Raw genomic sequence first — 27,777 nt, 5'->3', positions numbered from 1 at the left:
CTTCTAATTGGGGGTGAAAGAAATATTGATGGGGCAAAACAGATGGATAGTGTGATGTTCCCCTCTGGTCTTATCTGGATCGGTGATCTGCTAGGTCACTTCAATCCTTGACTCTCTGGAGCCAGCCTTAACCTGCTCTGCTGTGACAACCCCCACTCTTGGCATGTAAGCTGCTCCCAGCTACTTGCAGCTGAATGACACTAGCTAATATCTCCAGTCCCAGACACAACCTTAGGAACCTCCGTTTTGCAGTGTCCAGTTATGCCCGCATATATGACATATAAGTCACATAGTGGACACTGCAAGCTTATATGAGTTCATCAGTTTAACAAAGAAATGGATATGTACCAAGCTTGTTATCCCAAGGGGAGTCTCTGACATGTTTCAAACCAAATGCACTGCTTCAGGTAGAATAATCAAACAAATTTATTAACTATAAAGATGGATTTTAAGTGATTATAAGTCAGAGCATAACAAGTCAGCTTTGGTCAAATGAAATAAAAGCAAAACTCATTCTAAGCTGATTTTAACGCTTTCAACGTCCTTACAAACTTAGATGCTTCTCACCACAGGCTGGCTGGTTGCTCTTCAGCCAGGCTCTCTTCTTTGATCAGTGCTTCAGTCGCTTGGTTTGGTATCTGTAGATGTAGGTGGAAGAGAGAGGAAGAGCATGGCAAACATATCTCCCTTTTATCATGTTCTTTCTTCCCTCTTGCCTTTGCCCCCGCCCCCTTCAGAGTCAGGTGAGCATTACCTCATTGCAGTTCCAAACTGACCAAAGGAAGTGGGGTGTCTCCCTTGAGAGTCCAACAGATTCTTTTGTTGCTGTCTAGGCCAGCGTCCTTTGTCCCTGTGAGGCTGGGCTGGGTTTGTCCCATACATGCCCTGATGAGGTGTGAACTGCCTTTCAGTTCTTGGAGAGTTTTTTCCTGGGTTTATTTTCAGCCTCATAACTATGTACATGAAATTGTAACCTATAAAAATTACTGTAACAATTACTATAACAACCATGCTCAGTGCATCATGAGCCTTCCGAAGACACCCAACATGACAAACTTTCCATTGGATACCACACAGTCATTTTATAAAGATGAACATGGGGGTGTAGGGTGTTCCCCCAAGGTACAGAGTGTCACAGATAGTTTTTCTAATTTTTGAGGGCCAGGAAGAAAAGTTATTAATCAATCAAGGCATATCTGTTCTCTATATGTCTTCCAGAATGATCTGAAAAGAAAGTGATTGGGACAAGAGAAAGCACTCTTGGTGTATAAAGGGGTGCGATGAATGTATGGATACATGTTGAGCAGGAGATGTAATGGACTCAAAAATACTGAGGAGGGAAAAAAGGGATTAGCCAAAGGTTTGAAGGGGAGATCCACTAACTAGAGTACATGCAGAATATGTAATGTCAATAACAAGCCCAGAGAAAAGGGAAAGGTAGTATTTTTTGCCTCAGTTTAAAAGATGAAGTAGATCAAAACAACTACTTAATCTCATGAATAGGAGTCGTTTCACTGACTTAAGTGAACACTGAATTAGACTCTTGGGCCCACACTATTAAAAGGTACTTGGTTGTTCCTGCACTCAGCCTTGCAGCTCCTAACTGATTTAGGTGTCTAAACCTTGTTTTCAAAAGGGATTTAGGCACTTAGGAAACTTAGGCCTTTTGAAAATGAGATTTAGAAACCTAAATCAGTTAATGTTGAAAGGTTGAGTACAGCAACCGCTAAATACATTTAAAAATCTGGGCCTAGCTCTCTCTAGCAGAACATGTATGTATGTATTTATTTGACAACTGCATTTTAAATTTTAGTTTCTTTTTTATCACTATTTGATTTTACCCTTTTTGAGTGTTTATCAAATAGTTTTTGCATCAAGGTTGTTTTTTCTGTTTAAGAAATACACAGTAATTGTCTTGCCACCATCTGCTTTGTACACCAAACATCTCCTACAACAGTTTGGCGAGATCAGCTCTCCCAGTATTTGGACCTAGACCCAAACCCTTTTACACAGATATTTTCAGGAGAGGTGGCTTGGGAATTGACTTAAATGAGAGGGACTCCATGGGGGAGGAGGAATCTGCCTGCATGGAGCTTATTAGAAGACAGTGGCCTAGGCTGATATTACCATATTTTTAAGGCCATATTTATATGTTTTAGTTCTTTAAGTATACTAATAAACAGACTTGGTAACAAAAATGAAAACATTGATGTGTGAGACTTATAGAATATTTTGATTTTATCTTACCAAGAGTATTGGAATGTCTAGAGAAAACGAGGATTAGGCTAGCAATCTTTTGAAATGTTTGTTTTCCGAACAGGATGTCACGATCTATAGGATCTGACTTCAGATGCTTCAGAATTCCTTAAAAAAACCAACAACAACTTTTTACCATTTATGTAATTTTAAGAGCTCTTAAGCACGTATTCTATGCTACAATACATTGCTGCCCCCCCCTTTCTGTTTTTTTTTTTTTGAAGTTATGTTGTGTGATCCCACAAAACTGCCCTTTTGTCTTATCAGTTTAGTCTTGCTCTTTAGGAGACCGCTGGTGTATAGAACAGCTATCAAAACTGTCTGAAAAGGAAAAAGATCAACACAATTCTAGCAGCCCCGTGGGCTTCAGCGAAGCACTAACCAACACCAGCTAAAGATTGCAAAATAATTTATGTTGGAGGTTTAAATATATTTATAGTTTAATATACAAATGCATTGATGGGTAAATTGACAGCACAGTGAATATGGCAGTAATGCATAGGTCCCATTAGAATTGTGCAATTGATAATTTGTACACATCAGCTTACCCCTTTGTGTCAGGAAATAAATGCATAATATCTACAGCATGTAGGCAATGGTACACTTTAATTAATTCCTAGGTAAAATTATTATGCATTACAGTGTAGAGAAACAAAGCAAAAACATTCACTAATCAAAATGTTCAGTTAACAGAGCTTTTTTTTTCCCCATTAGTTTCATTGTCTTGCATTGCATCACTTATACCAGCTGGCTTGTTGTCAGTTTATAATTTGGACCTTCACATCAAACAGCAAAAAATTAATTACAGGAAAAGAAATCTCAATAGCACTTCTGTGCGTAGAGGTTTTCATAATTACTCCAACATGAATATTGCTGTATGTGGAAGAAATAAAAATGGGAGGGGGTGACCTAGCATATACTTTACTGGAACCATTCATTTTAATATACTTTAACAATTTCCCTTCCCCAAAACACAGATTTTAAACATCTTTCCCCATACATAAAGATTCCTTAAACTATTGAAAAGCTTCTCAGAACTTTTGTATGTGGTATTAAGATTGCGACTACCGGACCACACAAGTAGTCACTATATGCTGCCTATATTGATGGTTACCCCTTGCGTTCACGTAGTGCTTAAAGATTACCCTCCGCAGAACCCAGTCAGGACAACTAACAATCAGGCTCATGGTCATTAAGACAGTGTCAGACGAGCTATAACTAATTTTGAGGGCACCACGAAACCTGAACGGATCTCCTGGCCTTACTGATTAACTGTCCACCACAGAGAAAAAAAGAATTTCCTACCATTTCCACCTCTCCCTCAATCCCTTTAAAAAAAAAAAAAAAAGTGGGGAGAGAGAGACTCTCCCATTTCAGCTACCAGAATGTACCTGATACAAGAATAATGGGAAAGGCTGGGGTCCACCTGTACTACTTCTGGCAGATAATAGCATTGCCATCAGCAATTCCATGTGGTGTAGAAAAGTCCCAAAGGACAAATTATTATTTAAATTAAAAGAAAATATGATTGCTGGGAGATCTGTGCCTCACTTACTAAGTACATTCATAGCATTATTCCAGTCCTGGTGGTGCACTAACTCCCATAGTCTTTGTGACCCTAACCAGAGTCTATGAAGGAATATGTGAAAAATACATCAAAGGAATTACTGAAATTTCACCAAACATCTACTCAAGCTCTAGTATACACTGTGTTTTGGTTGAGGAGGAGGAAACCAAACTTTCTCCTGGATACTTAGTCTATATGTGCAGCAACATCTGCTGCCTTCCACAATATGTGACACCTGAAAGGCCTTGAGGACATGTCCAAGGTGGCAGATGTGAATGTGGGTTATCAAACAGGCCTGTGTAAATTTCCATGGTTCAGGCTATGGGAACATTAGTTTGGTCAAAGAAATGATTAAAAGAAAAAAAGAGACAGCTACAGAAAATATATAGTAAAATCTTTTGCAATATTATTATCTGCATTAGAGATGTGCCAGCACATGGCATATTAAATTTCATGTTGACAAACATAACCATTACATTTCACATTCAGCTCAAAACCATAAACAAAAATATGAAATAAATGGATCAGAATCACAGAAGGTCTTTGACAATGACCTTGGAATAATAGTGGACTGCACACAAACTGTATTGACAATATGGTGAGGAAATTAAAAAAAAGATATTGAGCTACTGTTATAAAAGAGAATTTGCATCTAATCAAATTTAATACTCTCTTAAGAGCCAAATTAGTATCCAGCTGCGATCTCCCTATTATTTAAAAGATGTTGGAGCACATGGAATAGTATAGTGAAAGATGGCCAAAAAAAACAAACAAAAAAAACCCCAAACCCTTAAAAGTCAGATACTACATGTGCTGTGAAGGCAGATAAGGAAATCAAAATCTGTCAATTTAAGGAAAAAGTAAACACTGGAATATGAATATATAGATATAGCTAGTTATAGATAATATTGAATGGATTAGACAGTAAGACTTCAAGTTAGTATTTCCACTTTCCAAAACAGAAGAAAGTGCATACAAATCTCTAGATGCAAAAAACCGTAGCTGGTCCTTTTTGAAACAGACAAAACAGATCATGAACTGAAAGTGCTAACAGGGAGTTTAATATAATGTAGAAATTCAATAAAAGGTTAGGTAACTTGTTGAAGACAGGAGGGTTTTCATAAAGTGGGTTTTATATCCTTTTGGTGGGCTATATATCATTTTTGATACCTGCTTTTTTTGTTTTTATGACATATATCTTGGGTAACATGAGAAGCTGGATAGTCTTGCTTTGTAAAATCAGTCTTAAGAGCAAGCAGTCCAGCTATGATATATAAGATAAGAGTGGACTTTAAGAAAACATTTGATCTTCCATGACAAAAGAGTTTCCAATTATTAAGACAAAAATCAAGAGTAGTTTTTGGACTATGGTATGGATAAAAGTAGCTCAGATTTGGGACAGGAATACCCTTTTCATTACTCAATCACAATTACTCTCTCACTTGTCTCTCCATCTCAAGTGAGAATTCACCTCTCACATAATGTCATGCTTGATTGTCATCTTAGCACTCACTGAGCTGACAATTTGCAAAAAAAGGCAGAAGGCTTTTTAAATCTAACTTTGAAACAAAAAGAGAGAAAGAAACAGGTGAGTAGCAGTGCTGTGGACAATGTATGCTCAGGTTCTCAGTATCTCTTAATCATGTCTATGTATATTTCTTACCATTTCCTAATGAATATTTTTAAATACAGGTAATGAATTTGGGCATCCAGAATGGTTAGACTTCCCCAGAAAAGGAAACAATGAGAGTTACCATTATGCCAGGAGACAGTTTCATTTAGCTGATGATCACATTCTTCGCTATAGATTCCTAAACGCATTTGACAGAGATATGAATAAATTGGAAGAAAGATTTGGCTGGCTTGCATCTCCCCCGGTAAGCTATATACGCAAAATGTTATATTTTAGTCACCAGTAGTGTAAATGTGCAGAATTACAAGAATATAAAATCTATATGCAAAAATTTTAAATAGCACTTTATTATACACTGTAATGCCCTGTCACATACTTCAGATTGTCAAAACATGTCACTGAAGTCTCTTCTGCAGATAATGAAGATCTGAAACAGTGTCCTGTTTACTTTCACAGGGAGCTTTTTCTTATTATTTTTGCTTCTTCATTTAGAAACTTTAATTCAGATTAGTTAAAGCAAATAATAAAACTCTGCCTGGAATCCAATTGAAAGATTGCTTTGGAAATGTCTTAATTGTTTTGACAATTTTTTTTCATGTCAATAAGTATTCTGTCATCAGGAAAACACTTTCCATGTAGTGTATCTTATGTTATAGTCTCCTGAACTTAAAGCTGTCAATGCTATATTTGCAGTTATACCTCCATAACTTATAAGTATTATACTTCTTTTGTTATAAAACTTTACAGACTAGAAGACCTTCTGTAGTTTCCCAATGTCAAATAAGTTTTAGATTGTATTATAGCTTTGGGGCACATACTCACTAAGTATTACTAAGTATATTCTGTTCATAATACTTTCTCTTTAAAGGACTGTTTGAAATGGCCATGTAGGGTTTTTTTTTTTTTTTTTTTTTTTTGGTGTGTGGCTTTAACAAATGAATAGAGCAAAGGTATTATATATGGAATAGTTTTTTGTTGCAGGTCATACATATCCTAGCATGGTTGATCATCAATGCCATTTTCAGCACTAAGGGGCAAATAATGATCCTTCCCTATATGCACATTATGCAGTACAAAAAAAGCATCCTGCTTATTTCAAATCTTCTGTTCAACTTCTAAATGACCCACAGTGGCAATGTTGCTGATCCAGACTAGAAAGAGTTTGTGAATTTCTTTTAGTTTAAAAAAACAAAAACAAAAAAACCCTCACCATTTTTGAGAAAAAGCGTGTGTGGACGCTGATGCATAATTTATCTTTGCTTCAAAAGAATTCTCTTCAGGTGTCATTTTTTTTTCAGTTGCCACAATAAAATGTATATTTGACTTTTATTCCATCTTTTTCTTTTACATCTTACCTAGCTGTTTAAAAATTAAAAATATAGTTTTCTGATCTGAAATCTTATATTAAGTTATATACTCTGTGAGAGTCCATGGTTTAAAGCTGTATTGATACTAGTTAATCTTTTTGTCAGTTTTGTCTTTAGTTACATTGCAACTTTGCTTGAATTTAACTTCCTATTGTAGTGCATTTTAATTACAAATAAGGAATATATTATTTTTGTAACAACTAAAATGTAACTCTCTATTTTCTTTCCAGGCTTTTGTGACTGAAAATCATGAATCGAATAAGGTCATCATATTTGAGAGGGCAAATCTAATTTTTATATTCAATTTCCATCCATCTAAAAGCTATACTGAATACAGAGTGGGTGCTGAAACGCCGGGAAAATATCCTTTTGTTAACTTCTGTGACCTAGCATAATAGTAAAAAGCTTACCTTTAATTTTATTTTAAACTTGAATACAAACTGTAATGAAAAGGTAAGAAATAATGTTTTGTTTACTTTTTTATATCTGCAAAATAAGCTTACGTTGTTCGGTATTGAATAGTGTACAGTAAAAAAACACACTGTAAAGTGAATGTAGATTCCTAACTATACTTACTTATGATCATCTAACAGGAAGTGCAAGTAGAAGTAGCAGTTTGAGAACGTGTGCAGTTCTTATTTTAATGCCCTGTTTTTAGTATGTGCTAAGGGTGATTATTATTATTATTATTACAGTATGGAAACTGAGCCACTAGATGGTTGTGAGGAGCCTCCCCACACTTCAGTCCTTGTTAAGCCTTGGCTGGCGAGTGAGAACACAACTTCTGGGTCTGACAATTTGCTTTGTGAACTTGGGCAAATTATTCCATTTACCTGTGCATCGGTTACCTATCTGTGTAAAAATTAAGCTAGTCTGCACTACCTGATTTTTCATAAAGTCCTTTGAGGTCTGCAGATGGAAAACAAAAAATTCTTATTAAGCGCATTTTAAAGATGGCAAAACTGAAACAGAAAAGTTAGTATGACTAGACTGGCAGGCCCTGTGTTGCAATAGATTCAACCTTGGCCTGCAAGCCAAATGACCTGCAAATTTATAGTGTAATTTTATGGATATCTACCACAGTTGTACGCCATCATTAAATTCAAACTGAATATTAGCTTTGTCACTCCTTGTTTCCAAGCCTTCTCTGATTCCAAAGGTTCAGTACTCAAACCTGCTTTTGGACCTGTATGGATTACCAGTCACTGTTTTAAAAATTACTGTGGTATTCAGTTTAGAGCCTCTATTCCCAAGTATTTTTAGTTGGTTTTATTTAAAAATTGCTTAATTTGAACTGATTACCATAGTTCCCGTGTACTGCAGTTCTGTATTCAATGTAACGCTCTTTATTGTTGTTTAACGGTCAAGATTTTAAAAAATGAACACATTGGAATTCCAAACTGTGTCCCTTCCTGTTGGTATCAGGCCCTACCTCAAAATGGGTGAGGTACTGTCATCAAGTACTTGTTGTTTATAAATTTAAAGGAAGCCAGGATAGTGTCACATTTCTTTTTATGGCCAATCTGTTCATGATTCCTGAAGTTCTGTAGAAATATTTTCTTTTTCTTCATTGTCAGTGTCCTTTGTTTCACAAACTGAATTTATTTTTTTCAAGCCTCTCAAAAAAACATATCCTGTATCTATTTATAGCATTAGTAGCTCCTTTCTCATTACAAATACACAGTGATTTGTACTCGTAGATTCCAGGGCGTATTGCTTCTGTTTCTGCTGGGCTGCTGCATATGACAACAGTTATACAGGAAATTCCACAGCTTCCATTCACTGGTTTTAATGTGCACTTCCACGTGAGTTTCAATAAATTCATCCCTTGCTAGTTTGTCTTAGGCATCTTGGCAGGTTTAGTACCATATCTTGGGTGCAGGCACAGTCACAGGAAATTTGATGTTTTTGTGTTTTAATTCAAGCAAATATTCATGGAAAATTTGTTTTGAGTTACTCATACAGTGGTAGCATTTCTCCTGTTTCTTTTTTTTAAGTTGGTTTTGGTTGCACACACGAGTGTGTGTGTGTGTAGGGCTTTTTACATTTATTTTGACTCTGGAAATCATTAGGATTTCATACAGTGAGAATAGCTCAAGCATGTGAAAAACATAATTTGTTATAAAAAGGACAAGAACAGAGATTATTACTTTGCAATTTTATCTGATAAGCAGTTTCTTTTAATATGAGAATCCCATTGCACAAGGCACACCTCCTGCCTGTGGTCGGTCGGTCTGTCTGTCTGTCTCTCTCTCTCTCTCTCTGGACAATTGAGGCTTAGTGCCAAATAGACCTCTGATCAAGCGAGGCTGTCGTTGAGAATCTGAATTAAAGCTTTTTCATACAGTAGTCTAATACTAGTGTCATTACATTTAAGCCTATTTTTATTTTTTTCCTAATGGATTTATTTTTCTGAAAGATGCCATTTTATGTATTTTCCCCTAAAATATGGTGGTTCTGGTTCATGACATTTCTCCCAAACCATGATAAATTTGATCTGCCTCCTCTGCTAGGAATTCGGGGCACTCAGTGCTGTTGCAGGGCTTACTTCCACTGAAATTCTGCCTCTATTTGCTGAATTAGGTCAGGAGTTCATGCTCTCCTGCTGTATTGTGCTATGTTGAAAACTGGGGGGGGTTAAATAAGTTTTTGAATAGTAGTGACTATTTTTTTTTATCTCTATCAATTGTCTGCTTCCCTCCCTGCTGCTTCATCTTTATCCCTTCGGGTACACCAGTGCAAGACTTCCCTTCTAAGCTCCCTGTAACCAGCCTCCGCTGCTCTACCAGCTATGATTGTGGCTCCCTCTTTTCTGTCCTCTGTGGTAGCTGGGGTTCTAAAGCAGACAAAAGGAATACACAGCACCACCTATGCTCGCAGAGGTTCCCAGCAGGTGCACAACCACAAACAGCCGGCTCACAAAGCAGGCCTGTTTGTTTGTTTGTTTGTTTGTTTGTTTGTTTGTTTAACGGTTTCTAAGAGTCAAGGGAGTCTTTCACAGCCATTCCAAAGGTAGACACGGCAGTTGCTTACCTAGGCAAGGGCATGGTGATCTCTCCAGAGGGAGACTTCTTTCACAAGGACCACGTTGAAGAGTGTCTTGTGAAGGGGCTCTGAGGCCTCAGTTGCAGGTCTTAGACCCTCACATGCCACCACCTATTTCACAAGCACCTCTACGTTCTGGCATTTCTCCTAAAGAAAATATTCCTGGTCATAACCTTTGTCATAGATATATTATTAAACACACTGTGTTAAACTGCATGCTCTATGACTTCTTGTGCAGTGACCATCTCTAACTAAGACCTTGGACAGCAGACAGTCACTCTGAGCAGATTGTGTGCACATCTAAACTTTGGTTCCATTCTTCCTGGGGAAAAGTTGGGTGAGATTTTGTCAGAAAACAATGGCAGATGAAGAGTATCTCTTCTTCCTTCAGAAAAGCATAAGTAAAGATGGTTTTTCTCCTTTCTACACTTCTCAAACCAAAGATGCCAAAGAAGAGAGCTAAAATTAAGCCTAAAAATCTCAACAGGCTCCATAGAGAGCTCAACATGACTTGTGTAGGATGTTCCACTAGCCAGGCATGCATCAATGTGGCAGAATCTCCCATGTGCGGGAAACCTGGGCTCAATGAACCTTGAACAGATGGATGCTGGAATTAATAAGGCACAGGGATTTATTGAAACACTCCCAGAACTGAAAAGCCCCTCATAGCTATTTATACTCTGTTCAGTTGCAGGAGATCAAACAAGGCAACAATGGGCATACTAGTGGAGAGGGGTCACTGGATGCCAGCAGTGTTTTAAGTACTGTGTCAATTAGACATGCTCTAAGTAGTGCTACCATACACAAGGCTTAAAATACTATGGGTAGCCAGTGGTCAATCAGTACTGGGGCTGCAAATGTTCCTTGTGCTGGTAGAACCAGTGTTAGTAAAGGTGGGGAGAGCGGGGGGGAATTCCAGAATTTCCTTAGTGTAGATAAGGCTATGAAAAACCTTTATGGCATTTCAGTTCTAGAGGAGTTAAGCTTATTTTTGGAGCTTTACGTCAAGAGTATAAACTGCTAAGCAAGTCAGTGGGAAGCCCTTACTTATGCTCTGTATAGCCAGAGGAGATATAAATTATGTGCTTTGATTTCTTTTAGGAGCATTACAAATACTGTTAGTTTTTAGATTTTTTTAAACCATTAATCAACAAAAATAGCTGGCTTAGACAATTTATGGGCAAAAAAAATCACAAAGAGAAGCTTATTTTCTCCTTTTCTATTTTAACTGAATCTTTTATAATAGTCCAACATTTATATTATATGTATTATGTAGAAATGTTTTTAATGCCAATTTTAAATGAAATAGTTCCGCATGTTAACAGCTTATATACTTTTACTCACTTATCCTAACCTTCTTTATCTCCTCTCAACTATCCAAAATCCTGATTTTAGGCTTCAGTTCTTAAAATTACTTTTTAAGTGGGAATGGCTTTTTTTCATAATTTTTGCTCTGCAATTAAAGCCATGGATTTTTGGATTCAGTTTTCTAGTAAAACACTTGACCCATAGATAGGTGTGTAAGAAAATATATTTGGGATTCTGTAAATTGGAAATGCTTTCATGCTTTGTTTTTATCTAAAAATGCTTTTATGGCTATGTAGTTTTACTTTTAAATGTCAGTTAGGAGTTTTTCAATCTTCTGAACATTTTTTCCACTAACCATCCTTTATTCTTCATTTGGAACTTCGGTGTGAAATGCAAGAACTTAAGCGCTTGATGATGGATTTTGGAAGCCAGTGGGTTTTTATTTTGGCAGTCTCGATTGAGAGGTCTAGAACTGAATAAGCTTGATGAGTAAAATGTTCTCACTCACCGATTCTGTTCTTCCAGAGCAAGATTGAGGTATATTGCTGGGAAGTGTAAAGAAGCTTATACTACCCATATGTATGTTAGTGTTTGGTTAGAGGACTAGATGAATGCAATGTTCCTTCTGGTTTCAGAAACTATATACCTATGATTGTGCTACTGCTGTCAGTCCATCAGCTTTTACATGCACCAAGTTCACATTTATTAAATGGGTGATTTTGGCTTATATTATTGTTACAGAGCATATTGTTCATTTGTGTATGAGAAATTAGAAATCCTGCCATAAGTTCTGCATACATCCAGAGGTCCACCTGCTAAGAGCTCATTGAAGGGTGAGCTGCAATTTTAATAATGAGACTGGCACTAGACTATGAAATGTTGTGGTGCAATATGAATATCTATTAGCTCATCTATCCCTAAATAAATGTGTGTTGTTTTTTTTTCCTGTGTTCATGTTTCTGTCATTGCAAGTTCCCATTTGCTGCTGAAGATTAGGTAGAAAAAACACAATTTTAATGTTGCCAGGAGAAATGGTTATTTAATTACAAGTCTACCTTTTCCCATATGGCATGAAAGTATCAAAGCATTTACAAGCTGGAGTGAATGAATACTAAAGTGTAGCATGTTCATTGTGGGCATGGATTTAGGAGGAATAACAATAGTTGAAGTCAAAAATATAGAGAGGTAAATAAAATTAGATGTGACCTGAAATCTCAGGAATATTACTATTAAAATGCTGCAAGATGTATTTTTTTCAAATGCAAATTCAGGCTCTCTGACATTTGCAACCTGCACCTAGAGCCTCTAATGAGCAAATAAGGTCACTTGAATGAGTCACTGGAGTGTGATTGCTGAAGGCAAAGATGTTGCTTTGTAGCTGCTTGGTTTGCAGACTGCTTTGAAGTGCAGTTATGTAACTGTCCCAGCCTATTAGAATTCATGCTTTATAAAACAAATGAGGACAAAGAACTTAATTTAGGATCAGCCAAATGCCAAATTCCATCAAGATAGTTTATATGTTAAGGTTAATATCAATGAATAAAAAATATGGCATACAAATATGGGAATGTATCATGTAAAACTTTTATTTGGAGTGAAAAAGGCATAAGATTCTAATAATATGAATCTATTTTATATTGAAAAAGTGCATGCTATTTCCTGCTTTCTATTTAATACTGTAAGTGAAAGGAAGAAGCATTTCTATTTGGATTATATTTAATAAAATGTGCCATTTTAGAAGCAGTTTTTATGAGAGGTGGACAATTTGGACTAACACATTTTTCCTGTCTAATTTGCTTCAGGTTGAAGACAGATGGATTATCAATATCTAGCTATGAGACTGTAATTAGACTTTTTAAAGTTAACATGGAATTGCTTTCATAATTTTCTTTTTTTGAAATATTGTCACATTCTTCCTGCAGTTTAATGGTTATGACAGATTAGTACTCCAAGCTCGATTTGCAATAAAGAGCCAAAGGGCTTGGCTACACTTACAAATTTGCAGCGCTGTAGCAGGGTGTGAAAACACACCCTCTCCAGCGCTGCAAATTGCGGCGCTGCAAAGCACCAGTGTGGTCAAAGCCCCAGCGCTGGGAGCGCGGCTCCCAGCGCTGTCCGTTATTTCCCACAGGGAGGTGGAGTACGGACAGCGCTGGGAGAGCTTTCTCCCAGTGCTGGCGCTTTGACTACACTTAGCACTTCAAAGCGCTGCCGCGGCAGCGCTTTGAAGTGCTAAGTGTAGCCACAGCCTAAGGCTGTGTCTACACGATGCAGCTTTTCATGGCATGGCTGTGCCACTACAGCCGTGCTGCTAAAAAGCACGTAGGGTAGTAGGATGACCAGACAGCAAGTGTGAAAAATCAGGACTGGGGGTGGGAGGGTAATAGGAGCCTATATAAGAAAAAGACCCAAAAATCGGGACTATCCCTATAAAATCCGGAGATCTGGTCACCCCCGCTATTTGTTGGCAAGAGAGAGCTCTCTTGCTGACAAAAAACTTCCACCCGCAACAAGCGGCATTAGCATTGTCAGCAGGAGAAGACTCCTGCCTACAAAACACTGTTCACACTGGTGCTTGTCATCGACACAACTTTTGTCTTTCGAGGAGGTGTTGATTTTTTAACAGCTCTGAATGACAAAAGTTTTGTCTTTCACTTGCCAGACAAATCCTTCAGAGTTGACTTTGTTTTCTCTACATAAGAAGAATTTGACAAAAAGTGCAAAGGGAAAAAGTAGTGAGGAAAAGTGGTTCCTGTGTTTTAACTTATTGCATCGACCCTAGTAATTTCAAATTGTCTAATTAATAAATACTAAGTCAGATAGAAGGTTGCTTTTCTTATTTCAAAATATTTTTGCTTCTGTTCTAGGTACTTACTAGTTTCTCCAGGCTGCAGGGCCGGCTCCAGGCCCCAGCATGCCAAACGCGTGCTTGGGACGGCATGCCGCGGGGGGCGCTCCACCCATCGCCGGGAGGGCGGCAGGCGGCTCCGGTGGACCTCCCGCAGGCATGCCTGCGGATGCTCCACCGGAGCCACGGGACCAGCGGACCCTCCGCAGGCACGTCTGCAGGAGGTCCACCGGAGCCGTGGGACCGGCAACCGCCAGCGCGCCCCCCGCGGCGTGCCGCCGTGCTTGGAGCGGTGAAATTGCTAGAGTCGCCCCTGCCAGGCTGACTCTGCCCAGTGACTTGTGACCCTACCTCCATGGCTGACTCTACCCAGAAACTAGTGATGGTACCTATGTTCCTCTCCCCCAGCCAATGGGAGCTGTGGGGGGAGATGCCTGCAGCAGACAGCCAGCAGCGTGGCTACATGGGTCTCTCTTCCACGGCTCCGCTGGAAACAGCAGGGATAGGGAACTGCTTGCAGGGAGCTGAGTGCCCGAAGTGAATGACACGTTGCCGAGTGCAACACCTAGGAGGTTCCCAGGAGCAGCAGGATGGAGCAACATTGGGGGGAGGGGCACGTGAATCTCTCCTACCCACTCCCCTCCCACCACCCCTTCCTCAGGCGGCAGCTATTAGGGCTCGATGAAAGAACTTTTTTAAAAGTTTCCACGGGCCACAGTGGGGAGGTTCTCGGGCCGCAGATGGCCCGTACGCCGGGACTTTGAGACCCCTGAGCTAGAGCATGAGACACATGTTAGGGAACTTTATTTTTGCTTAATGTAATTCCTGATTTTGAATTGCAATAGTACTATTGAAATACCATTACAAACTGCATTTCTGAATGGGCTAAAACACGGAAGTAAAAGAAATCTTGGTCAGTTAATGATAGACTTAGTTAGATATCTACACTTATGATGCTTACCCTTTACTAATTTCTACTCTATGTTGTATGTTGTTGACTCACACTGAGTGATATTTTTGATATGTGAATTTGGAGATATTGATATAATTGGCTAGTTAATACTGTTGCATGCTAGTCTACAATTTCTTGCCACTTTACCTCTGTCCTGACCTGGGAAAATCTAGCTATTCGACTTCTGACTCTTGCTCAAGTGCAGGCTGCTGGTTGTGGGTCATCTTGCTCAGGTGAGACCAGAGAACTGAATGTTCATTTTGACTTAAGACAGACAAATCCTATTCTTCAAAGGACAAGGCTGGGATTTTCAAAAGTGCTAAAGGGAATTAGGCACTCAACTCACGTAGATGTTATATATATTTTTTAAAAAACACCCCGTGAGTGCATCCATATTTTTGACTGTACACTGATACATGTGCACTTCTTGTGCCACACCCCCTCTATTGTTCACATCTGAAGCCTGGGAGCATGTTCTTGAAGGACAGTCTAGTTCACAACAGCTGCCATGCATGAAGGGCATCTCAGCTGTGATATGGCCCTGTACCCATTTTACAGTGCAGTGTGCACAGGAGAAAAGGGTGTATACCAGGTCACTTGTCGATAGCCTTCCAAGGCCATTCTCACAATACCCTTTGCTGCCTGACTCTTACCCAAAAGTGTAAATGTTACTGACACCTTCCCCACACCGCCAGTGGTAGTAACAGCCTGTGCTGAACACTTCAAAACAGTTTTCTGCTGAAATCTATTGTCAGTACAGGTGATCTTGAATCATGGTTCGAGAGCAGCCTTCTGGTCTCTATAGTATGCACAGGTGCTCATCAATGTGTGGTTCACAGTAGATTGCCCTCTATGACTTCATCTGGGTCAGCAGGAACATTCACCTGCACCACGAGATTTCATGGAGGCTGAAGGAGGTTCACTGCATTCCGTCCTAGTGCCAGGGGTGCATGGAGCAGCTCAGGCTCCTTTACCAGAGAGTGAAGGACTCCCAACAGTCTTCCCTGGAGGGGACTTAGCACATGCCCATGCTATGGTGAGCTGGACTGCGTGCTCTCCAGGGCGGCAAATACGGAGCCTGAAGTGACTAGCCTCATCAGATGTCAGGACACTGATAAGGGACAGGACAAGGAGACATCAGGGACCTTGGAGGAGGAAATGCCAGGAGACATGGAGGAAGAGGAGAATCTAAATCTGCATCTCTACCTAGAAGACCCAGTTGAAAAAGACCCCTTGGAAGAGTCTGAAGACCCAGAGCTGCTGTAGGAACCAGAATCTGATACTTGTAAGTTTTTTACAATGGATCCCTATTGTCCCCAACAATATCCCCTTTTGCTGTGCTGCTGCACTCACCACAGCCTGGCCTCCATGATGTTCCACCCTCTCTCTATCCCAACATGTTCCCAGAGCAACACAGGACTGTAATTCAATTATTTTAGTGAACTCCCATGAACCAATGTAAAGCATTGAGCAGACATGAGCAGTCACTGTGCCTCTGTCTTTGGATTTCTAAGCCAGCATTCACAGTGATGGTCCCTGGGCAGTGCAAAACAAGATGATGGGGAGTGGGGGGTGAGAGAGGGAAGGAGCAGATTTTAAAGGGCTTAAGTGGGGAGAAAGACCAGTTTCATGGCACTTATGGTTGTGCAAAGATCCAGCACGACCTGTCTCCCAGCTTCTCGTGCTGAGCTACTCTGCGAAAGCTGAGAGAAATGGGAGTGGGTATAATATCTACTTTGAGGGTTGCGCAAACATAATACCATGTCTCTTAACAGTGGAGAGGCAACTGGTTTGCAGTGTTAACTGAAAAGGTCAAGGAAAATTCAGCAAATATATGCTTCTGGAGTCACTCTGTTTCCCTGTATGTTTCAGTGCTGTTCGCTGGACTTCCTGTCAATGCAGGGAAGATTATGGGGTAGGCGGATATTTTCTGTGGTTTTCTGTTCCATTTCCATGGGAACGCAAAATGCTAGTTTAGATTACAGTCGGTTTCCTCTCAAATTGCTGAATTATGTTTATAGGATTGGGTGGCAATTCAAACTAGTTCTTTAGGTGTCGCAGCAGGGTTCACCAAACCCCTCCACTCAGGAATACACTGCGGGGTCACCATTAACAGAAACATCTCTCTGGCATATGTGGCCAGAGGTCCTCCACAGTACTGGAAAATCACTTCTCTTTTGCATTCTGGTACATTCAAAACTGCTATGGTCAACTTTTAAAGATGGAAAAAGATGACTGGTAATGTTATCCCTGAAGGAACCGAACCACAGGTCTCTTGGTGCACTGTGAGCATTAGAACATTTAAACAAAAGTAGTGCAGGAAACCATTCCGTTTGTATGGCATAAGCAGCACCGCAGCCTTAGCAGAGGAAGATGAAAAAGGACCCTGGAAGACCTGCTTCTTGGCATAGATAAAAGGAGTCAAGAGCAGTTCAACTTCCTTTGGGCAAGGGAGGAACAGGCTCTTAAGAAGGTCAAGGCATTCCTGCAAATGGAGAGAATATACACAGGCAGTGGGAGCATGCACAGAGGGAATGGGATCATGCAGTCCCCAGTCCAACTGGTGGCAGAATGCTATAAGAGCCCACCCGCCACTGTGGTTGCTGCTTCTCTCCAGGAATAAGAACCACCTTCTCTACTTCCTCTTTCAGCTGTCACCTCTACTTCCTCCTTCAGCGGCTGAAGTAGTGAATCCCTCCACCACTCTGATGGGGAGGAGCATGCCCAGCAAACCATCCTCCACAGGCATCCAAACTCCCTCACAGGGGAACCCTCCAGTCCAGAGCATTCAGGAGAAGAATAATGAGCCCTGTAGCCCAGCCTGTGTTCTGCCCTCAAGCCCACAGAGGATATATCCCCAGTTGTCCCCCTGCACAGTATTCTGCATCCATTTCCCTCCACCTCCTCTTGTCAGCTGAGGGGCAAGGAAAAGGTGAGGAGATGTCCACAGACATCAGTGTTTGCCCACTTCTCAGAGAATTTGACTTTTTTTTAGTTAATTTGTTCCTGTTAACATTTTAACTCTAGACAATATTTGGTCCTGCCATGAGGGCAGGGAACTGGACTTGATGACCTCTTGAAGTCCCTTCCAGCCCTACAATCTATGAATCTATGTTTGATGAATGTTTGTATGTAAATAAAAGTTACTGTTCACTCCATTTGTATGTGCATCTTCTTTTCTGAGAATGATCAATGTGATGCTTCTCACCTGTTTGGGATGGGGTGACAGAATTCACAGCACATTACTGTGAATTCTTAAAAGTCTGCAGCCATTAAAATGCAAACAATTTTATCCTTCCCATAAGCCCTCTTCTCCCCATCCTCCTTGGCCATGCATTTGCTAATGTGTTTTATTGAAGGGGGTTCATGACAGTGAAATAACTGTCGCTGTCCAAAGCACCAGAATGAAAAACAGAAAACAGGTTAACTGAAATGTCTTTGTGGCTTTAACAATTTATGTGATAATGCAGACAAGGGGAACAAAACTAAATTAACATTGAAGATTTCTGACACTGAATGTACTTTTATAACTCCTCCTTTCCCCTCCACCACCACCAAACACTCACCACTGAAAACCACGGGAGTAATCCTGCATAGCACTTGATAAGTCCTGTGAGCAAAACATTGTGAGGAAGGAATGTGTGAAGTGCCTCTCAAAACCACCCAACTTTTAAAAATTACTTTAACAATGCTTAAAGGCTCCCCATAAAGCTACCCCAAACAGAGCAGTTACCATATAATGAAAACATTGCTCAATGCCGCCCTTAAAGTGTGTTAAAACTCTGCTCAGCACAAAACCACAGCCAAAGGTGTTAACCTTGAGGGCCCTTCTCCAATTGTATGCTTTCAGTTAACATTTTAACGGTAGCTGCAGGGGATTGAAACCAACCATGGTGTCTTGCAACAAAAGTACGTGGCGAGAATATGTGCAGGATGGCTAGGAGATGGGCCTAGAGCCATTTTTATTAAAAAGAAGAAAATCTTTTAGTGACTTTGTTTTCTCTCTTTGTGTTGCATTACTTATTTTTTATTTTCATGTTTTTAATTGTTGTTGGAAGAACATTATAGCTTAACAGAAAATCATTTAATTTAGCGTTTTGCTTCCATATCCCTGATGTGTCAAATACTATTATTCAGCGTGAAATACTTGATTCAGAAATGTTCATTCTATTTAAAAATGTGATTTCTTTTTAAATGTAATTAGTTGTATATGAAACAAGAAAGCCTTCTCACATTGTCTACTTGTAGAATATAGTGCTGAGTAAAAACCAGTACTGAATTCTTTTAACTTTTCCCAAATAGCTTTTGGGAGGCACAATAAACTATTCCATTTTCAAATCTCATTAGTTGCCTGCATATATTTTGCCAATTAAGAGACCCATACTGTAGATTACTTTATAAGATCTCATGGGATAAAGCAAGTTTGATCCAGTTTAATTGCTGATTTAGGGGTGTAGTCAGACATTAAAGGCTTCTAGATCTTCAAAACTAACAGCAGTAATTCCTGCGTATCGTATTTTAAAAAAATAGAAATAGTTCTTTCAGAATTCTTAAGCATTATATTTCATGTTCATAATTAGATAAGGACTTCTGCTATATATAAAATTTTAGTAATAGAAGTTTTGATTGTTTTATTTACAAATTTTCTAGCCATCTCGGCAAATGTTTCAGAAACTTATTCCTGGACTGATATTTTTAAGTCTTTTCTATTAAATGTGATTCCGATTCTTAGTAACCTAAGAATCGGAATCACACATCTCCCTCTGGTAGAGACATGGCTTCTCATATCCACCTATATCGTTTGTACCAAAGATGACTTCATCATTTTTTTTAATGTCTTTTCTTGCACACAAACAAGATTTAAGATCAGGCCCTTTAAGTAAATGGGGGTAAGCAGCATTTTCTTTTTGGAATCTGGCAAAATTCTCTAGTTTTTTCAAGTCTGATTGAGGCAGGTGAAACTTCAAATACTTTGTCCAAAGAGATAATGGATGTTCTCCAAATAACAAAGAATTTGAGGACAAATCTATAGTAGGAAATTAATGGAAATATTTCAGAATCTTGTAACACAGGAATGTTGAATAACTTTTTACATCAGAATATACAGTACATCCCATCTGTTTTCGGACTGGAATGCAATTTAGTGACTTCAGTTAATGTGACAGTGTGCATGATTTAATATTATCAGAGATTTATGTAGACCATCCCATAGTGCATTCCCTAGTTAAGGAGGATTGAATATTTCTTGTTCCCTTATAATTTTTTTAAAATCTTAAATTGTTGTTAGAAAAGAGCAGTATAGTGCCTACCAAATGACCTAAGACAGTCAAATGCAGAAGCTGAAATCCTCATTTCTGAAGACACCTGCACAAGTGTCCCCTCTACAGGATGAGGTGGGAAATGCAAATGGCAATTAATTTGCTAGAAGAAAGGTGCCTACATGGAGAAATCCCAAAGAGTAGTCACCACTGAAAGACAGGGAAGTTTGAGTCCAGAGGTGGAATGGATGTGATGAAAGGCAAAGCAAGCCTGAAGAAGGTGATAAGGAAGGAAACCATTTCTGGATCAGTTCTAGCTAGACATTAGAGATACTCCACTCTTGAATAGGTAGATGATCAGACTAAAATATAGATGAGGACACAGAACCCGACCAATTGTAAACGTAGGGTGAGATAGAGGGCAAAAATAGGTGTATTATCTTAACTAGTTACTTAATCATAAAGAATGTGACCTAAAACTACTGTGTCTTTTATGAAGAAAATGCTGCCTCCTATGTGCTAGCACAAGACAAGTCAAGACAAGAAGGGAAAAAGAGTATCATGAAGTATTTCAGGGAAATTTCCACTTACTGTGCACTACATAATGACAAAGTGACATTTGATAGACCAAGAACACATTGCAGGGCATGCAAAGGGATGTAAAAAGTGGGCCAAACGATCCACTTAAATATCTGTCCACAGCAAAGCAAGAGTAAAGAAAGAAGAAGGCTAACAACTGAGACAAATGTACAAATGATGCATCATTGAATTTTTATAAAGAGGAAGGCCTCGGATTTATTTAACTATTTTTTAAGCCACAGATAAAAACCTAATGGCAACTAAACAAATAAATACAACAATCAGTATTTGTTCCATAATTAGTCTTCATTCTGTGAACTGATGGGGATTCACCAAGATGTATCATTAAACTGCTTCACATTCTAGATATTTTAAAAGTCGAGCTTACAGCTCTGTACCCTGGCGATACCACTGCTATGCTAGATATATAGACAGTAGGAGAGAAGTAGATGAAGAGAGTTCTACAGCTCCTGTTTCTACATGACTACTGCAATCTTCATCAGGTACAGGAGCCAGCTGACCCCAGGACTGCTTAAAGGATCAAAGGCTTTCACCTTCTCTCTGCCCATGTGGCTCTCACTGTGCAACAAGGAAGCACCCACTCATTTGTCATGATTCTTGCTCCCTAGTCACGTCTTGCAGAAGCAATAGCCAAAGTTCAATCTTCAAAAGGATTTTTTTGTTTCTTCTTACTGGTGGCAATTTCTCAGCAGATTTTTTTGATCTAATACTTTATCTGCTGATTTCTCTGTCCTACTTTTGACCTCAGGACAGTATCCCTTTTTCCTGCTTTCAGTCAAGAAGTGGTAGCAAGAGCTGAGGAAAAAAAATCAAGTATTTTAAAAGGTTTTTAAAATGCACACAGAGATTGGGGTTTATCACATGTAGCTATCAAATCTTTTTAAGTACGGAGAGAGAGAGAGAGAGAGAAAATACACATTTTTTATCTTTGACTCCAGATGTATGAATAGAAAATGCTACATTTGTGGAAGGATGCCAGAGGTATAGCTGTTTTGTCAATTTAACTGCAAGTTTTCACTTCTTCTGTATGATTTAAATCTGAACTGCAATGTTGCATTAACTTAGTTTCCTGCATTTCATAGTCTTTTTATATGACTGTAGGCTGACCTATAACCTTTAACTACAGCTCAGGTTATCTTTATATAGTTCCAGTACTGCTCAGTCTTATTGAAGATAGCTTAAGGAGCATAGTTGATTCTGCTTATATTCCCATAAAAGTCCTGAATTCATTTCCTGCATATTGCTCTCCCAGCTCATACTTTTTCATAGATCTCCCCACTTAGTGTATTTTTTTTTATTCTTCACTCCTTTTGTCTTGATCATTCTAGGGTAACCAGATAGCAACTGTGAAAAAACGGTACAGGGAGTGGGGGGTAATAGGCCTATATAAGAAAAAGTCCCAAAAACCGGGACTGTCCCTTTAAAAACGGGACATCTGGTCACCCTAGATCATTCTAATGGCGATGTTGCATTAATTCCAAATTTGGTTGAAAAAGGGGTGAAAGAACATGTGGCAATGATCCCAGTGTGTTCAGCCCAAGTGTTCAAGCTGTGTATTGGGGTTCTTTAGGGGTGGGCAATGAATTATTTCCCTCTTCATTCCTGAGACTGGATCTGGAGCTTCTCTATAGTCAGTAATGTAGATCTGAGTGCTCATACCTCTTCACTCTTCTGCTGGAGCACATTTGTCTTTAGCCCCCTCCTGCATGACTGTATAGGCTCCACAAATCAGCCCTACCTCTGCATCTAGTGACCTCTAAACCAGTTGGACCGGTTAGTGGGGAAGACAGCTGAATTTGTCTCTAAAGGACTATTATCTGGATACTTGATATTGCCTGGCTGAGGAAAAGAGAGCCTCTTCAACTTGGTAAGGAACTTGCCATTAAAGTCTGCCTCGTGGGGCTCTTTTATATATGATAGAGAAGAGCCAAGTTATTTTATTTTACTATATTTAATTTGGGGGGGAGGGTGTGCACGTGCATGCGTGCATATATGAGTCGAACCAGACATTGTGGAAAGGAATAGGTACTTTATGAAGAGTTTATAATCTATGGGTTACATCATTTTACAGGGGGTCAATGCAAGTTCTGATCAACTCTGCCTAGAGAAGAGCTCTTAACTCAGAAACTCTGCTTTCTTCCCCAGACCTGAAGGAAAACTCTGTGTAGCTCAAAAATCTGTAGCTTCCACCAATAGAAGTTGGTCCAATAAAAGATATTGCTTCACCTACCTTGTGTGTCTCATAAATAGTAGAATTCTGTTTCTATGTTAGAAGTGAAGTTGAGGCATAAAATACAAATTATGCTATTTTACATGATTTGCATTTACTTAGTGGTGTTTCATGTGTCATTAAGCATGCATAAGATTAAATTTAATTATTTGTATTAAAATATGTATTTCAAAACATCATAAAAGCATAGTAATTCAGTAATTAACGTGGTAGATAATGACAGCCTTTCCATTCAAGCTCTCTGTATACAAGGGTTCACTGGTTTTGCTGCTTTTCTCAGTTGTATTTGTTTTAGGACATTTACAGTCAAGGCATCCAACTGAACAGAAACCAGGCTTTATTTCATAGTCTGGAGACAAGTTAGTATTCCCAACACTTTGTAGCTGAAACAAAAGAGGCTACAATGCAAAAGCAAATACTTCTGTTACACACTTAATTAAAAGGTATAGCAGTCATTGAAAGTTTTAATGAAGGCAGCGTTCACAAATTTGGATGCTCATCCAGTGCTCCATGAGGTCTAAAGTGGAATGAGCTCGTCCAGCTCTCTCTGAGGTCTAAATTGGAATGAGAATCATGAGTTTACCAAACTATACATGTTCCTAAAGAAATGTATAATTTGCTAGGATTTTAAAACACATTTGAATAACATTAACGAGAACATGAATAATTGTATGGATGTTTGTTATGGGATGAGGAGAGAGAGTGGTGTTTACTTGATATCTAAAAGCTTTGCTGGAGATATTTTCATACCCTCAATTAAGAACATGGGATAATTTGTTTTAATGGTAACATAGCCATGAAGATTACATTTGCTGTAAATAGTTTTAAAGGAATCATTAAAGATGTCAAAGCTTTCAACAAAATCGATAAATTATTAAATGTAATGTATACTGTAGATCACAAAAGCAAAGAGTGAAATGCTTGAGGGAGACATTCCCCCGCCATGTTCATAAAATATACAGTGGCATATCAGCAGCCTTTGCTGAGGCTAGGCTTGGAAAGGTACCAGGGAGAGCCACTAAAAGTTGTAGTTTATGGTTATTTATGTGGTTCATGACAACAAACAAGGGGTAATTTGGACATATTTATAAAATAAAGGGGGCAGATATATTTGTGCAAGTGTACAGTTGTAACCTAAGGCTTTGTGGATCGAAGCTGGCAATAAAGTACCATTTAGCTAACATTCGGAAAAAAAATAAGAGATTTTGTTAGGGCATGCTCTGATAGCCAATGTTCTCTGTTTGTATTAGTGGTTAAACCTTCTAGAAACCACACAGTGGCTTAGCAATCTCTGGCTCACTCCAGTGATTGCCTTCCCCACAGAAAATACTGTTCATGGAGGTCATTGGTGTCCCTAATTAAAAGCTTAATTGCTTTTGACATTTTATAGACTTTTTGCTAAAGATCATTCTTCTTTCCAAAGAAATCACTGTAATCACATGGACTGAATGATTGAAATATCTCAAAATAACATTTCATTTACTTTTAGATTGGTCTGCTTTTTGTATTGTCACTTTTTAAGCACTGTCTTTCTTGTTACTAGGCACTTAAATTGAGTGGATTGTAACTTTGAAGAAAATTTCTAAGCTTCATCAACTGATATAAAGAGAGTAGTGCAGAAAGATATAAATGATAGCAATTCTCCTAACATCAAAATCCTTGGACTTTGAGCAGGCACTTTATTGAAAGGCTGAGCAAATACAGACGCCTTAGAGCAGTTTAAGAGCCATTGAATGAAAGAGTGTGGCTTTACTCTGCTGTAATCCTATTAATGTAGGCCTCCATTGAAACAAGATTCTTCTATGGTTCAAAATTAAGTGGGTGGATTACAAAACACTGTTTCAGACATGTTCCTATCTGCTGTGTGTACTCCAAGACCAAAAAATAGTACAGTTTAGCTAAGATTGAAAGTATGCTTCTGTAACTTAAGGGCCAAAAATATTACAGGGATGTTAGTTATCCTAAAATGAAACTTTACAAATTCTGGAAATTAAAAATTAAGGTTACAGCTAAAAGAAATCCAAACATGGTAAGATATTGAAATATACAATTAACCACCCCCACCCCCCAAGAACCTAAGCTCTGTCCAGTAGTGTGTGCAACAACCTTATGATTACAATTAAGTCATTTGACTAAATGTGACCCCAGATTATATTAAACTGTGACACACACACACACACAAAATAAGGTAATATGTAAGTTTTACTTTATAATTGTAAAAGTGCCTGATCTGATCTTGTGAACCCAGGCAGGAGGAGTGGTCTCCCCAACTTATCAAGAAAAACTGAACAAACCGTTTTGGAACATCACATTACAAAGACTTGGTTAATGGCCTTCTCACAGCCGTAAGGGTGCTATGTGCAAAAAGCAAATCCCTTCATCTTGAATGCTGGAAGAAGAAAATAAAACAGGGAAATAAGAAATTTTTTTATTCCTCTTTTGATGTTTGGATTCTCAGAGGGCTGGAGCTAGGAAATAAAGCAGAGATCCCTAGGATCAACCTGGGTTAGCCCTAAAAGACATTCTTTCCTGGCAGATTACCACTGCCACCTTTTGGAACCATAGACTATAACTCATTTGTGTATATATGTTGCCTGCTTTAACCTTTAAATAACTCTTTCATTTCTTTTTCCTAGTTAATCAATCCTTAGTTAGTTTGCTATAGTATTGGCTACAAGCATTGTCTTCGGTGTGATATCTGAGGTTCAAATTGATCAGGGGTAAGTCTCTCTCTTAGGACTGGAAGCAACCTGAATTTTTTCTGATCTTTAGTGTATGGCAACCAACTTTCACTGAGTCCAGCTTTCCCGAGTGGCAAGATAGACAGACTGGAGTGCCCAAGGGGACTGTATGTAATTCCATGGTAATACTATTATAGTGTTTCAGTTCACTTTTTTTTTTTTAACCAGATTGATGAAATCTAATTATAGAACATACAACCAGTTTGGGGTTTCTGCCCTGCTTTTTGACAGTCTGCCCTGAGGCTGGCACTCATGGTTGTGAATTACTCCAACGAGTGTGACAATTACATCGTGGTAATAAATTATATCCTTGGATTTGTATAATTGTGGCCAGACACACTATGTTTTAAAAAAATGTTTTCAGTTAACAATACATTTATTTATCCCCCAAATAAAAACAAATAGGTTTCTGTACTGTGCCTCTGGTCAGAATTGTATTTAACTTTGTATCAGTTTATTTAGACTAAAACTATATATTTTCATCACTATGAGATTAACTCACCTGATCCAAGACTCACTGAACCCAGTTTAAAGATGACACAGTAGCTTATGATATTTGGCTATTTATCACTGTCAAGGTACTTTAAGAAATACTGGTTTTAATCCAATTCACTTTTTGTTCATTGTTTGTCCTATTGAATGATTGGTATAGTTAATCACAGATATCTGCCTAAACTAAAATATTTAAAAATATCTTTTTATATATATATCACTGACAGGAAATTGCAAAAGACAGCAGATCACATTTGTCTTTCCTAAGAATCTGTCATAAGATGGACATTTCAGTAAATAGGAAAAAGAAATGCAAAACTTAATGTATAAGAAAACACTAAGATACAAGCATGGAGTTTCTGTAGTTGACTAAGTATCTCTTCCCCATCCCCCTCAACTCTCTTCCTCTTCTTGAATGGTTTCATGTTTTTTGTTTTAAATGTTGGAATATATTGATGTGCAATGCCATACAGCATTTTTCTACATTTAACAACACTGATAGTTCCTTAATGAATTGTTTTAAGTATAAAATTGCACTGGATTCTGATGCACCAGAATATGGAGGACATCAGAGACTGGACCACAATACAGAATACTTCACTGAACAATATTCACATAATTTTCGATCTAATTCTCTTTTGGTAAGTAAAAGTTTTTTCTTTCTGTTTTAATTATGTAACTTATTTCTCAAGCAATTTTGATATATTTGGAGTCAACAACAAACAACTGTAGATATATTGAAATTTTGTTTTTGTCTGTTGGTGTTTTTTTGAGGGAGGATATTGAAGTCTTCCAAAATCAGAGTTTGCATGAAAGCAATAGATTAAATTAAAAGCCATTGGTGATGGGTATGTTTTGTTTTCATTTTCAATTTGACATTCCACTTAAATTTGCTTGCACCTTCCTAGGACAAAATTATTGTTATATTCAAATATTATTTGCAGAGAAAGATGCATGAAACTATTTTAATGTGCATTTGAGTTATCACTGTGATAATCACCATATTCATTTGCTTCATTTTCATGTATGAGTAACCTTGCATGCTTACCTTGTGATTAGAGCTGGGTAGAAACTCTCGTTTTTTCATTGCCACCACCACCCTCCACAAATTTGGATCTGGGCAAATCATGTGTTTGCAAGAGGCTTCTACTTCCTTAGCTGGCAGAAAAAACTATGGAAGGTAGAATGGACATCATACATTCCCACAAAATGATTTGAGGGGGCTCCAGCTCTAGGCTGAAATAAGGGTTCCACACACTGCCACAGATACGGTCGGGTATATATAATAATTTCTTTGTACCAAAACTTGTATAATTCTTCTGTCAAAAGCTGCCTTTCCACTGTAGCAGAATATTTATTGTGTTATATATATATATATATTTACCATTTTTCCATTCTGAGATTTTTTGTTCCATCTACTAATGATGCCTGACTGTGGATACAATATCTTGTATAACCATTGTCTCCTCTTGAGTGGCAT

General features: G+C 38.5%; 1 protein-coding gene across 2 annotated transcripts in view; it reads left to right on the top strand.

The window, feature by feature from the left end:
* Nucleotides 1-27,777, top strand: part of GBE1 (1,4-alpha-glucan branching enzyme 1) — a 298,040-nt gene that overhangs the window by 249,000 nt on the left and 21,263 nt on the right. For both annotated transcript variants that reach the window (XM_039535439.1, XM_039535447.1), the window contains exons 13-15: nt 5,516-5,700; nt 7,054-7,184; nt 26,821-26,938. In XM_039535439.1, the coding sequence (XP_039391373.1) occupies nt 5,516-5,700; nt 7,054-7,184; nt 26,821-26,938 (434 nt within the window). The remainder of the gene's footprint in view (nt 1-5,515; nt 5,701-7,053; nt 7,185-26,820; nt 26,939-27,777) is intronic.

This window comes from Mauremys reevesii, linkage group 1 (genome assembly GCF_016161935.1).
Source record: "Mauremys reevesii isolate NIE-2019 linkage group 1, ASM1616193v1, whole genome shotgun sequence".
Classification (NCBI taxonomy): Eukaryota; Metazoa; Chordata; order Testudines; family Geoemydidae; genus Mauremys; species Mauremys reevesii.
Note: the sequence above shows the minus strand (reverse complement) of the source record. Positions and strands in the feature narration are given on the sequence as shown.